We start from the raw sequence: 14,361 nt of genomic DNA, 5'->3' as shown, positions 1-14,361 counted from the left end.
TCCTGAACGGCATTTCCTCTCGTTGGTTCTCTAACAAGCTGCTCCATGAAACAATCTTGTATAGCCTCCAGGAATTCTGTCTCCCTAGCGCATTTTGAGCTTCCAAGACTCCAGTCTATCCCGGGGTAGTTGAAGTCTCCCTTAATAACCGTGTTACTGCTTTTGCATTCTCGCTTCATCTCGGCTTCCATTTCTTCATTGATATCTCCGGTTTGCCTGGGTGGACGATAGTATAGGCCCATCTTTATTTCAGGCCCTTTCCTTCCCGGTATTTTAACCCAGCTTGTTGGTCATCTCTGCTGTGTCCATTTTTGTCGATTGCATGCTTTCTTTTATGTATAGGGCTATTCCACCTCCTTTCTGTCTTGACCTGTCCTGGCGATAGAGCTTGTACCCCGGCAGTGCTGTATCCCATTTGTTTTCTTCATTCCACCACATTTCAGAGACTCCAATTATGTCTATGTCCTCTGCATTGGCAATGGCTTCTAATTCCCCCATTTTGTTTCTTAGGCTCCTTGCATTAGTATATATGCAATTTAGATCCTGGTATGTTCTTGTCTTCATTTCCTTTCCCAGTGCTTTGGTCTTTAGTTTCTTCTCTTACATTCCTTCTAACTTCCTCTTTTGGGTTAGTCGACTCCTTTAATTTGTCCATTGTTTCTTCCCAGTCTTTTTTCCCCCTCGGTATCTTCACGGGATACCTTCTTCCGAATCGTCGACGCTTGATCGACTGTCGGCTTTCCCCTTCCCCTTCTTCTTAGTTTAAAGCCTGTTCTAGTCCTCTCCTGACGTTGTTTGCTAGAAGTCTTGTTCCCACCGCGCTCAGATGCAGTCCATCTCTCCTGTAGAGCTTGCTCTTGCCCCAGAACGTTGTCCAGTTCCTCACGAAGTGCAACCCTTCTTCCTCACACCATCTCCTCATCCACGCATTTATTGATTGTAGTTCCTCCTGCCTTTTCACATCTGCCCTTGGTACTGGTAGGATCTCTGAGAACGCTATCTTCTGGGTCCTCATCTTCAGCTTCCTTCCCAGAATCTTGAACTGTTCTATCAGCGTGCTTCTTTTGTAGTCTCTCCTGCTGACATCATTCGTCCCGATGTGGATCATTACTGTGGTCTCTTCCGTCTCCGCTCCTTCCAGAATCTTTCCAATTTTGTCCACGATGTCCTTGGTTCTCGCACCTGGGAGGCAGGTCACCAGTCGATCCTCTCTCCCTCCTGCTATGTGGCTGTCCACATGCCTCAGGATCGAGCCTCTCACTAGGATCGCTGACTTTCCCTTCTTTAGGTTTCGCTTTGGTCTCAGGTCAATGTCCTCGGTGTGCTTCGCTGTTTCCTCTCCTGGGCATCGACTAGCCATTTTCTCCCCCTCGTGCGATGTTCCTTTGTGGGTGTCTTCTATGATGTCATCTGCTTCTTGTTCTCCCTTCCATGTTGGTATTGGTGTAAGTTCATCGTTCATCTGAAGTTCGTTTTCTTCCACTCTCCTCCTGTAGGCTTCCTCAATGAATTTCTCAAGTTCCCTGACCTCCTCCTCAATGTGTCTCTCATTCATGTCCTGATTGGGTCCTCTGTAGTGTGAAGTCCTTCTAGCTCCTGTATCTTGTCCTCTAGTCGCTTTACTTCCTTCTTCAAGCTTTCCAGCTTCTGGCACCGACCGCATACATATGACTGTCTCCCCTAGGGGAGGTAGTCATACATATGACAGTCTGTGCAGAACACTGGAAAGCTCATCTTCTGGTTTCCCTCTGCTTCCATTGTCGTTCTCTCTCTCTCTCTCTCTGCCTGCTGCTGGTGTCCTCTCTCTGTCTCTCTCTGCCTGCTGCTGGTGTCCTCTCTCTCTCTCTCTGCCTGCTGCTGGTGTCCTCTCTCTCTCTGCCTGCTGCTGGTGTCCTCTCTCTCTTTCTCTCTCTGCCTGCTGCTGGTGTCCTCTCTCTCTTTCTCTCTCTGCCTGCTGCTGGTGTCCTCTCTCTCTCTCTCTCTCTCTGCCTGCTGCTGGTGTCCTCTCTCTCTCTCTCTCTGCCTGCTGCTGGTGTCCTCTCTCTCTCTGCCTGCTGCTGGTGTCCTCTCTCTCTCTCTCTCTGCCTGCTGCTGGTGTCCTCTCTCTCTCTCTGCCTGCTGCTGGTGTCCTCTCTCTCTCTGCCTGCTGCTGGTGTCCTCTCTCTCTCTCTGCCTGTTTCTGGTGTCCTCTCTCTCTCTCTCTGCCTGCTGCTGGTGTCCTCTCTCTATCCCTCTCTGCCTACTTGCTGTCCTTCCCTGGTGTCCTTGGGTGTAGTGACTTGGCCCTTCTCGAGGCCCTTCGCAAAGGCACTCTAAGGCGAGCGCCTTTGCTGCTCGCCGAACGGCTGCACGCCGTTGTCTCTTCCCCTTTTAAAGGGGAGCTTCGAGTCTGCTTCGGGTGATGTCAGGAAGTGGGCGGAGCTACCTCTTGCCTCAGCCCCTCACCCTCTGCCTTCTCTCTGCTCCCTCGTACCTTCTTCGGTGGATTTTCTCCTCTCTCCCTCCTCTGCCCGACTTCACCTGCCTGCCCCAAACTCTGGCAAGCTGGATCTTCAGAAGCTGTGCAGGGAGGCACAACTCACTTGTCTGCAATGATCTAGCACAGGGCTACTCAAATATTTTGAGTGGTGGTCCAGAAACTTCGTCTGTCTGAAACCTGGGATGTACAAGCTACCACAGACATGTGCCAATCAATAAGTACCAAATAAAATACTGGTTTTCTATCTTTGTGTATGAATTCAAGAGGGCCTGGGATAGGCATGTGGGATATCTGGGAGAGAGAAAGAGATAATGGTAACTGCAGATGGGCAGACTAGATGGGCCATTTGGCCTTTATTTGCCATTATGTTTCTATGTTTCATTTGTTTCTGGTCCCAGTGTCTCTTTTCTGCCTCTCTCTTTCTCCCTTTTTCTAGGCAATCCTTACTTTTCCTCTCCTTCTTCTCTGGGCCTAATATCTCTTTCCATCTCCCTTCCTTCTCTCCTGCTCTCCTCCCTCCCACTGTCTGGTATATCTCTGTTGCCTCTGCCCCACGATGAACATCTCTCCATCTGGCTTTTTTCCTTCCTTTCCTACCTTACATTGTCCAGTATAGTGGTCTCTTTGCCATCTGCCCCAGGTCCAACATCCATACATCTGGATTTGTTCCTTCTCTTCCTCCCATTGCACAGTATACTCCTCCCTTCTCTCGTCCCCTCCTCCCAAACAGAATCAGCACAATTTTCCTCAGTATCTTCCTTTTCCCTGGGTCTCCCTCAGTATCTTCCTCTTCCTTGGGTCTCTCTTCTCTCTTCTGTAATTCTACAATCTTTGTGGTAGCTGGCAGCTATTATAACAGGACTTCCTTTGGCCAGCCCTGGGTCCTTCCTTTTGACATGACTTCCTTTTGCCATGCAGGAAGATGTGGCAGAGGGAAAGCCTCTGGATGACCAGAATAAGGCCTGTTCTAATAGCTGATTTTTCTGCTGCCAGTGATGTACAAGCGTCCGTGTGGACTGATATATATATAGGAAGAACTAAGAGACCAGTCCATATTAGGTTGAACAAACACAAATCCCGCATTATGAATAATATTATGGAAGCGCCGTTTCCATCAAAGTTTCAAAGTTTCAAAGTTTATTATTTTCTTGATTAATCGCTTTATCAAATTCAAAGCGATGTACATAATACATCACTGGCAGCAGAAAAATCATGGGACACAAGATATCCAATGGTGAGTAATAGATCATGTAAAAGAAGGGTGGGAGGGTGGTGACTATGAGCGCAAATTAAATTTTTGTGAACAAAGCTGGATTTTTAAGTTAAATACGGTGGACCCATGGGGTTTAAACCAGGAAATAGAATGGATATCTCTTATTTGATTCCTGATTCGCTACTACTGCCCTTGACGTCAGTGGAGTGGGAGGTTTAAAGAGTGGACCAAAAAAAACGCCGCGGCCATCTTTGTCTTATAGCTATCATTGATCAGGATGGTGTGGAGCTAAAACAGAAGAGGTAATTATTTAACTATTAAGTGATATATGGTTGAGTAACTAACCCTATGAAATGACTATAACAGCATGAATGTTTTTTTTACAAAGCCGATGTTTTTTACTGAGTTGAATTTTCAATGAATTGAATTTTTTTATTGTAGGGGGCATTTCTTGATACAGCCTTCGGGTGAAACATGTCGGAATTAGTGACAAAGAAAAATTTAACAACAAAAGATAAATTGAAAGACTTTATACTTATTTAAGATATTAGCACAAATCACAGAAGCACTTTATAAAAATTAAAAATGGGTCTAATGAGGAGGTCAGTGCCAAATAGTATTTTAGCCATTGAAAACACTTGGCTAATACTGGCACTTCTGAAGACCTAAGAAAAAGTTAACAGATACAATGATTGAGGTTTGAAATACTGTTTACTGTGAGAAGACCTGGTGTAAGGTGGCTCTTGGGGACACCTGGCATTATACTCCACACTCCCTCATATTGCCTTTATGAAACAGACATAAGATACACCTCATTTCAAATTCTCTTATCTATACTCTGTTCCTTCCAAAAGCATTTTCCAGTGATACTTTCCTACTTCCAAATATGCTCACACTCTGCTAGAACCTCTACCACTTGCAAACAGAACTTTTGCTCTTAAGATTTAAGGCTAGCCTTAAAGCCTACTTTTTCTCTAAAGTGTTTACTCCTGAACCCAAATGATATTAGTTCCTTCTCACTCTTTTGCTACCCTATTGCAGCAAGAGTTTCTCTTTTTTTCTGTCCTGCACATCCTTTTCACACCCTTCCTCACCATTTGTATCCCTTCCTGTGACCGATTTTAATTTTTTTCTGCTTAGATTGATATTGACTTCCCTATGTAATCCCATTTACCCTTTTGTTTTCGTGTTCCCAATTTCAACTCTCATAATTTTTTGAACTGTAAAATGCTTAGATCATTTTATTTGTGGTAAATTAAATAAAATTGAACTTTAAAAAACTGTAGAGGCATCCTGTTATAAAACCACCCCATAAGGAATTTCTACTCGTAATTTACCTTGGTCAGGTTCTCTATCTTCAGAATGTCATTGTCAGCATCCCCACGCAGCACACGCTGTCTCTCATTTGCCACATCCACATCATCATCTTCAATGGGCTTGTTAGACACAGGCAACCGTCTTGTGAAGAGAGATGGAGGAAAATGTGGAGTTAGATGGGTAGAAAAAGTGCACCTGTGAAGCACACTTCTTAAGGCATAGTTGTTTTTTTTTTTAATTAGGCTTGTAACCCCAGTGAGGTCAATTCCAAGTTATGTTTTTGTTTTATTTCTATATATTATTAAGTTCTAGAGAAACAAATTGCATGAGTTTTATGATTCTTTTTTTTACGTTCCCCCCAATTATAACATAAATCTTAAAGCTTTATTTCCGCAGTTCAATGCAGGTAATGCAACAAAGACTGAATTACAGAGTAAACTACGCTGATAATAAAATCATTCCCCTAGAAACTTCTTAAACAAGTTTTCAACATATGATTATAATGCAAATAAGATGAAAATACTGTATCTTAATCAAGTAACAAAATTATTGTTCCCAATGGACTGCTTGATAAGAAAGTGTTCACGTACAGCCTTTAACTGAGGTAAACAAAACAAAACAAAAAAAGTAAAATTACACAAAGAATGCTGAGAGGTATTAAAAGAAAAAATATTGATTAAAGATCCTGGAGCTAAATCATAAAGCACCTTATAGCACAAACAACCTAATTTAAAAAATAAACCTGGCATTAAATGGAAACCAATGCAACTTGCAATAATAAGGAGTTATATGATCAGATTTACTCAAATGTACTGCCGTATTTTGGACTACACAAAGTCTATGGAGGTTGTTTGTTGTAGCCTCCCAAATAACAATATTACAGTACCGGTAATCCAAAACAGACAGTACTAATGACATGTTGACTTAAGATGAAATCTTCGCTACGGGGTGGGAAATATACCTGTTTCTGTTTCCAACAGCTTTCTCTAAGCATAGCAATGCTAAGATTCTTGGTTACTGAAATGTAATGATTGCAAGGGCAACAATGATCTTTAACAGTTAGTCAAGAGGTACTGTTTGTAAGGTTTTTACATTTTCTTGTGAAACTGTGAGAATGCCTAGTGCTGAATAAGTACAACAGGAGGCAGGAAGGAGGTGCATTAACTGTGCACTGGTTGCACTGTATGAAGAAACTGGCCGAACACCCATATTTTATCAGACTATCATCAAAACAACCCATCACTGCATTTTAGAAGAACTAGGTTCATTAGTGTAACATGATTTTAAAGAAAACAATCCTATTTAGGCATTAAATCTTCATTAGAAGTCATGGACTTTATCTGCTCAAAGGACACTTAATGAGTTAAACATTTCTAATTATGTCTATTCTCAGTTTTTGCATGCCCTTACAGTGCTACTTTTGTGAGAATAATATTTCTTTACATTGACCAGTATCTTCTCTGGAGCTATAAGAAGAGACAGCAACATACTGGAGAAGTTTAACTGGTTGCATTAGGCTGAGAATGACCTTAAAAAGTCATCAAATCCTTTCAACTTGCCAAAACACTGGTCTTTCAATTGCCTTTATCAAAATTTTACTGGCTGATAGTCATCCTGTAGCAGTCAATGACTACCATCAGCTAGATTAGCCCCCAATATTCAGTGCCAGGCCATGTCAAGGCACTGAATACTGGGAGATAAATTTGATGAAAATGGCCACTGGAGCCTATGCAGGTCTGGAAAATATCTAGCCGGGGCCTATAGAAGATGTGATCCCTGGACTCCATAACCATACTTACTTTTAAAGAAGACCTGGTCCCTCTCTCAGACTCCAAAAAAGACCGTGTCTTTTCTACCCTCTCCCCCCCCCCCCCAGCCTGCAAAAATCAAAGCCCTCCCTTCTAGAACAAGCTTCCCCTATTCTCAACCCCTTGAGGTCTAGGTAGGCCCCCCTTGTCTATCTGTATCCCTGATGGTCCTAGTGGGACACTAAGGGCAGGAGTGAATCCCCCTTGTGGTTGGCCTCTGCAAATAGTTGCTGTGATCTTCGGTGGCAGCGATTTATAGAGGCCAGCTGCAAGAGGCAGGAGCAAAAGAGCTTCATTCCTGTTCCCAGTGCTTGCACTAAGACCACCAGGGATACAGGTAGACTCTGAAGGATTGGGGTGGGGATGGGGTGCCTTGATCCAAGGGAGGGAGGACAGCTTTGATTCTCATTGGCTGGAAGAAGGAAGGAGGGGGGGATTTTTGTGAGGCAAGGAGGGGGATTGGGTCTTCTTTAAAGATAAAAAATAGTTATTGAGGGTGATGGTCAATACTCAGTGCCAGCATCTGCAAACAATCTATCCTAAATTTACCCACTTAGCTATGCAGGTGCCAGCACTGAATATCACCAGTACCCGCTTAACTCCAGTTCCTGCCCATTTTTTAATGGGTAGTCAGAGGTGATATTCAGCAGCACTGCCTGATTTAATGTTGCTGAATATCAGGGAGTAGGCAGCCACAGGCGATGTTAATCTGAAATATGTCAAAACAACAGTAGCTACAGGATGGAATACGAATTTTGGATAATGTAATTTTTCAGAGTAAGTTGGCTTCCTTGCTTCAGTTGCAGCAGTCATTTGGCCTATCTAAGACTCAATTTATTAAATGGTTGCAATTGAAGCAAGCTATTCAGAAAGGGATCCTTGAATGGAGTACTTATACAAGCCAACAGAGCCTCCCCTTTTTGTGCTTTCAAGTGGATTTTCATGGACATCAGGCGTCTAAATGGTACAAGTTATTATCTGAGTATGTGCCTAAAAAAATCTAAAACAAGTCTTTGTGATATTTGTAGTATAGAAATTCAATATGTCTCAGTTGTCCAAAATATGGACTCGTAGAGTGAAATGCACAGCCTCTGCTGTAATGAGGCAGACTCTGTACTTTTTGCTATACAGAGTGTTCTGGACTGCAGTGAGATTACAAAAAGTAGATAAAAATCGCGCCAATAAATGCTGATATTATCAGTTTGAGCTAGGCACATTAGATCATTTGTTATTTCATTGCCTGTTAATTAAGGCCTTTTCGACATCAATATGGGGCAAAATTACTTCAGTTCTTGGTGTTCCTATTCCATTATCATATGGGACCATTTTATTTGGAACTTGATATTCACAAAGATAAGCTTCTATTGGTAATGTCTGGAGTTGGGTTGCAGTTAATCACAAGAAACTGGAAAAAAATTGGGATTGTCTAAACTTCACATTCTGGTGGGAGTCACTGTGTTTGTATTATTGGTATGAACGAATGTTAGCGGAGCAAAATGGTCAGTTCCGGGCATTTATGGCCTCTTTTACAAAGCTGCGCTAGCAGCCCCGAAGCCCATAGAGATTTAAAGGGCTTCAGGGCTGTTGACGCATGGCAGCCGCTAGCGTGGCTTTGTAAAAGATGGGGTTAATGATTACTGGAGCCCATTGGATATGTTTGTTAAAGACCATGACGGTATATGATGATTTCTTTTATTTTATTCAGATTATTTATTGTATTATTCATATTCTTTATACATATCCAGGAGGGATAAGGGGGGTTGGGTGGGAGGAAGTTTGGGTTGTTTTTCAAATTTGATGTAGTATGAAAGCGCTGTTTGTTTTTATTATGATATTTTCTTGCACTTTGTATAAGTTATATAAAATCAATAAAAATTATAAAATAATTATAATGATGGGATGGTGTGGGTGAGTAATATTTTACAAAATCGTATAATGTATAAATAATATATGAATATGTTTGGAGTATTAGGGTTGGAATTATGTAAGGGGAAGGTTGGGAGGAGAGGGATCTCAGATCTGGTATTAAGGGATGTAATTAGGAATATTTTTAGTATACTGAATTTTATATAATTTAGGTATTAAAAGGGTTGGGAGGGGTTTTTTATTTTTTATATTTATGTGGTACAGGAAAGTTAATCAAGTGCTGTTATATAAGTTCAACTGTGTTTCTATGTTACACTTGTTGTAATATGTAAAAATGAATAAAGAATTATAAACAAAAATTATAAATCAAAAAGGCGAAATATGTCAAAACTTGTGCAATGATCTTTTGTTGTGCTGGGGTGAAATTATGGAATTCGCTGGTAGGGCAGTTAAGAAAATGCACTTATGGAGGATCTTTCAGAAAACTCCTCAAAAGGCACCTGTTTGTTAATGTTTTTTTTTATAGGGTCTGATTTGTCCTGATTGAGGATTAACTGTGAACTTAAATGTTGATGATTTGTCTTTTTATTGTATTAGTTTTGGCCATTCTGTATGTGCATATACTGTAAATCACCTAGGAAACTAGAAGGTATAGAAATTTAAAAATTAAAACTAAAAAATAAAAGTAAGCGAGCAGAAGCCTTTCCTGCCCGTGTAAATTGCTTTGAATATTGGCTGGTTTGAGCATAAAAAAGAGGAAATGCTACAATGAAAAGAAATCAGGCAGTTCACTGAAACACAGCCCTAGGGAAAAGTGAAGTAATACCCATGTCAAAGGTGATTCTGTAATAACAAACACAGAGGAGGTATAAACTGTTTTGCAATGATGAAACTATTTCTTCATTCAACTGAACTTGTGTTTACCTTCCAACTGCCTGTTCTGGTAGCTGAAAAATAAATATTACCCAACATCACCCATAACACTCCTACAGTATCAGTCTCATGCCAGTCACTCACTGTGGTTTCCTGAAAAAGTTGTATTGGCACATAATGGTGATGAAGAAGCCAACAAATCCTTCAATTGTCATCGCAACCAGACCCCGAGTTACGATGTCCCACTCAAAGGGAGACTTCATCTTATCAAACTGGCCTGGAAGGGGCAAAGAGAGGAAGAGATTTTAAGAACCATGTTTTCTTTAGACAAAATGCTCATGTTCTGCCTTCTCCCCCAAAAAAGGAGGGGTCAATACTAATGGCTCCTTTTACGAAGGCGCTTTAGGGTCTTAACACGGGGAATAGTGCGTGCTATCCACTACCGCCTCCTCTTGAGCAGGCAGCAGTTTTTCGACTAGCGTGCGCTAATCCGGTGCGTGTGCTAAAAACGCTAGCGCACCTTCGTAAAAGGAGCCCTAAGTATAAGCCAATCCTAAAGACCTGCTCCTGTCCCTCTAGACCTTTTCTTTGCACAGAAAAGCCTCCTTATAGGATGATATGTCAAGCTAATCAATTTGTTAAGTATAATTCAGAAAGGGTGGTTAATCAGTTTGCGGGAACTTCCTCTAAAATCTTAAGGAGTTCACCTGGGAATATCCACAGTGCGTGTGAAATTGAAATTATTGAATGATATTTATGTTACCTATAAGGATATTGGTGTATTGTATGTAATACCTTCTGTTCTTTCATTTGTATGACACTGTTTTTGATTAAAAAATCAATAAAGAATAAAAAAAAAAACCAAAAACGTACTACAGAATCTTACCCACAAACATCACCTGCCACCACCCTATTCTGAATTTTTCCAAATTTTTATAGTGCTTTTTCTTAAATAGTGCAATATATAAATATTATTCTTATTAAAGTGTCATGTGCAAAGATTCGGTTAGAAAAATCAAAAATATTCAATATAAATACAAAATCGTTAAGACCAATAGGACCTTATCACTAGCCGTTTCCTCCTAAGTTTTATAGTTATAAAGGGAAACTTAGCTTTCAAGTGTCTGCTAGAGTTCAGAACCTTTTCTTTTAGGGGGTGCCTCAGCTGAATGCCCTACAGAGTCCCTCGTTTCATGTCCTTCATTAGAGGCTTACTTAGGGGCACAATCTGCTGTACAAAATCACTGCTTATCCTTCCCTCCATGGCTTATAGTGATAAGAACCTATTGGTCTTAACAATTTTGTATTTACATTAAATATTTTTTACTTCTCGAACCGAATCTATGCACATGACACTTTAATAAGAATATTATATATATATTGCACTTTTTAAGAAAAAGCACCTTGAATATTTGGAAAAATTCATAATAGGGGGTGGCAGATGCTGTTTGTGGGTAAGATCCTGTAGTGCGTTTTGTGCGCACACGCACTGTGGATATTCCCAGGCAAACTCCTTAAGATTTTAGAGGAAGTTCCTGCGAACTGATTAACCACCCTTTCTGAATTATACTTAATAAATTGATTAGCTTGACATATCATCCTACAAGGAGGCTTTTTTTGTGCAAAGAAAAGGTCTAGAGCAGGGTTAAGGAACTCCGGTCCTCGAGAGCTGTATTCCAGTCGGGTTTTCAGGATTTCCCCAATGAATATGCATGAGATCTATTTGCATGCACTGCTTTCAATGCATATTCATTGGGGAAATCCTGAAAACCCGACTGGAATACGGCTCGCGAGGACCAGAGTTCCCTACCCCTGGTCTAGAGGGCCAGGAGCTGGTCTTTAGGATTGGCTTAAGGTCTAGAAGCACCTGTCATTAGGCCAGTAGTAGGGGAAGGAGGGTGGCCAAATTTCAGAAAGTATTGCAAGTTTATTTTGGAATGTGCACAGTGAGAAGAACTCTGTTGAATTCAGAAATGTCCTGGGGAAGAAATCAGAATAACAGGCTGAGAGGTGTATAGTCAGATGTATGTGTAGAGGTCCAAAAATACTGGATTATGGAGCAATTAATCCATTTCAATTAATATGAAATAAGGCACCTTTGTTACAATGAATCTAGAGTAATAAGGTCATGGATAAGCCATTGAAGTCTTCTTACCTCTCCAAAATTGATCACAGCTTTTCATGCAGTGACAAGTTGATTATATTTTAGTACTGACAAGGGCAAAAAGATATGACCATAATACCCCAAAAGTGTTTAAATTACTCCGATTTCCAGTTTTTCTGAGATGAACAATTCAAAGATCACCTGTAGTTTAATTTTCTCAAACAGGTTAATTGATTATATACTGTACAGATCATTACCATACCCCCAAACAAAATGTATCTTCACTGAGATTTAGTTAGTATGAATAAGAAATGGAAAATTCTGTTAGGTGGGTCCAACAAGTGGAACAGCTTGCCAAAGACGTAAAAGAAATCAATATCTATTCTAGAGAAATCTTGAAAATGTGGCTTTTCTTATAGACTTATGTATTATGAACATCAGTTCTATAGTAGAATCAGATCGCTAAGAAATATATAGATTTAAATCTTCAAAAGATGACAATTTAAATAGTGTATGAGAACTAGTAGGAAAGCAAAATAGGTTGAAAATGACAGGTTGATGGTTTTAAATGCTACAGAACAGATGGTGTTCTTAATAAATTACATGTTGCTATTGCTTTAAGATCTTATTCTACTGTGATGCATGGTTGTTATTTTTGTTGTCAGCTCCTTGTTCTGCAAGGTGGTATTAACAGGTGACTATGTCAAGCCTCGAGTTTCTTGAGATGGGTGAGGAGGAGGAGTGTTTGAATCCAACAATTAACATTTTTTAAAAGGTCAGTGTGTCATGAGACATGAGCATGCATTTGAGTGGAACAGTCTCTCCAGAGATAGAGCAGAACAAGGTGACAGATTGCTCTACACCCTAAGCAATAGGCTGAATTAGCAAAAATTGTGTAAAAATAGGCTGAATTAGTAAAAATTGTGTAAAAATAGCTAGAGTACTAATTCTCTATAAACAGCAGTGGTTATGTCTCTATTCTTGCCATAGGAAAAGCCAGGGATGGCCTGAAATGTCCCTTGGGTTAGAAAGAAGCTGTTTTACCGATCTTGGCATAGTATTCGTTGATATATTCATTGTAAGCCATCTCCATCAAACCATGGCCCAGGTTGTAGTTAGGGAATATAAGAAAACAGCTTTTCATATATCCATTCACAGCTTTCAAGTCCTGAGGAGAGACAGACAACTGATAGTTACCAGCTCTACAAAACCAATGACTCTCGGTATAAACCCAAGAACCTGCAGGCACTGGTCCATTCAGCATTAGCGACTGGCAGGCTTTCACAAAGTGCAAAGATTGTACAGGATTGAAGCCACTTTATAAGGCTTGCCTAGCATATGCATGTGTAAATTACAGGTTTCCATATGTCTATGGTAGAGCATATCAAATTAATGATTTTAGAAAAGCCTTATGTCCACAACATTGAAAGATTAGGTTCTTACCTTGTTAATCTTCTTTCTGTTGGAAGACATAGAATTCTGTACCATAGCTGTTGCTTCTCATTAGTTGCGAATCTGCAGAAGGGTGTCACTCAAAATTCTGAACTCTTCCCCTTCTGCAGTGGAGAAAAGCTTCCTCTTCAGTTAGTACCAAAGCAATCAAACTCCACTGAAACAGAAGAAAATTGAAGGAGGGGCATGGGGAAATGCCCCCGATGACAAACTCTATTCTGTTATGCTCTGTAACTTATGAGAAAAGAATAATGATTAACAACAATTTACAGGCAACATTGAATAACAAATTAAGCACATGTGTAGCTAGGAACCATGTGTAACTAGGAACCTAAAGGAGAAGGGGAATAGGAGCCTTCATGTTCCTGTAGTTTTGTTTCTGCTAAATCTTAGAAACAGGAGAAGAGGTCCTGAGAAGGACAGTAGCAAAGTCTGAGGCAGAAATCAAACAAGTCAAAAGTCTACACAAGATGGGCTGTACAGAATCCTATGTCTTCTAACAGAAAGAAGATTATTAAGGTAAGAACCTAATCTTTCATTCTGTACCAAAGACATAAGGCGGGGTAACAAACTTTTAATAAACTTGGAAACTTGGATGTACCAAAGCAGTGTCTAGGGAAGGACAGATGAGTCTGCCAAAGCAGCATCCTCTTGAGCCCTCACATCCACTTTGTAGAACCTCGTAAAGGTGTGGAGAATAGACCAAGTAGCTGCCCTACAAATTTCATCAGGTGAAACAGCCTAGGATTCCACCCAGGAAGTAGCCACACTTCTAGTTGAATGTACTGTGATTGAGATAGGAGGCTGTTTACTGCAAGCAGTGTAGTAAGAAAAAACTGCCATGCAAATCTGGCAACCAAAGTCTTGGAAGCTGGCTTGCTTCATCTTGATTAGCTGGTCAGCATAAAAAGGTGGTTGGATAGCCGGGAATCATTAGTCCTCTCCAAGAAGTGGAGTAAGACTCTATACACATCTAGCTTCCGCACAATTCTGTCCTGTTTCACTGAACCCATAGGGTGAAAGACAGGTAAATGAATCTCCTTATTGACATGGAAGGCAGAAACCACCTTCAGCAGAATGGAAGGTACCGTCTGCAGAGAAACACCAGACTCTGTAAACCTGAGGAAAGGTTCTCTACAGAAGAGGGCCTGTAACTCTGAAATCTGCCTTGCCAAGACTAAGACAACCAAAAACATAGTCTTAACTGTAAGATCCAAGAGGGACGCATCTGGAAAGGGCTCATAAAGAG

The 14,361-nt window shown here is 40.7% G+C and overlaps 1 protein-coding gene across 6 annotated transcripts in view; it reads right to left on the bottom strand.

Annotated features, from left to right (window-relative positions):
• The window catches only part of ABCA2 (ATP binding cassette subfamily A member 2), a 602,913-nt gene that overhangs the window by 72,794 nt on the left and 515,758 nt on the right, over positions 1–14,361 (bottom strand). For all 6 annotated transcript variants that reach the window (XM_033959797.1, XM_033959792.1, XM_033959793.1 and 3 more), the window contains 3 exons: positions 12,705–12,828; positions 9,701–9,833; positions 5,030–5,150 (listed from right to left, as the gene is read on the bottom strand). In XM_033959797.1, coding sequence (XP_033815688.1) covers positions 5,030–5,150; positions 9,701–9,833; positions 12,705–12,828 — 378 coding nt within the window. The remainder of the gene's footprint in view (positions 1–5,029; positions 5,151–9,700; positions 9,834–12,704; positions 12,829–14,361) is intronic.

The sequence above is a fragment of the Geotrypetes seraphini genome, chromosome 10 (assembly GCF_902459505.1).
Source record: "Geotrypetes seraphini chromosome 10, aGeoSer1.1, whole genome shotgun sequence".
In the NCBI taxonomy this organism is placed as follows: domain Eukaryota; kingdom Metazoa; phylum Chordata; class Amphibia; order Gymnophiona; family Dermophiidae; genus Geotrypetes; species Geotrypetes seraphini.
Note: the sequence above shows the minus strand (reverse complement) of the source record. Positions and strands in the feature narration are given on the sequence as shown.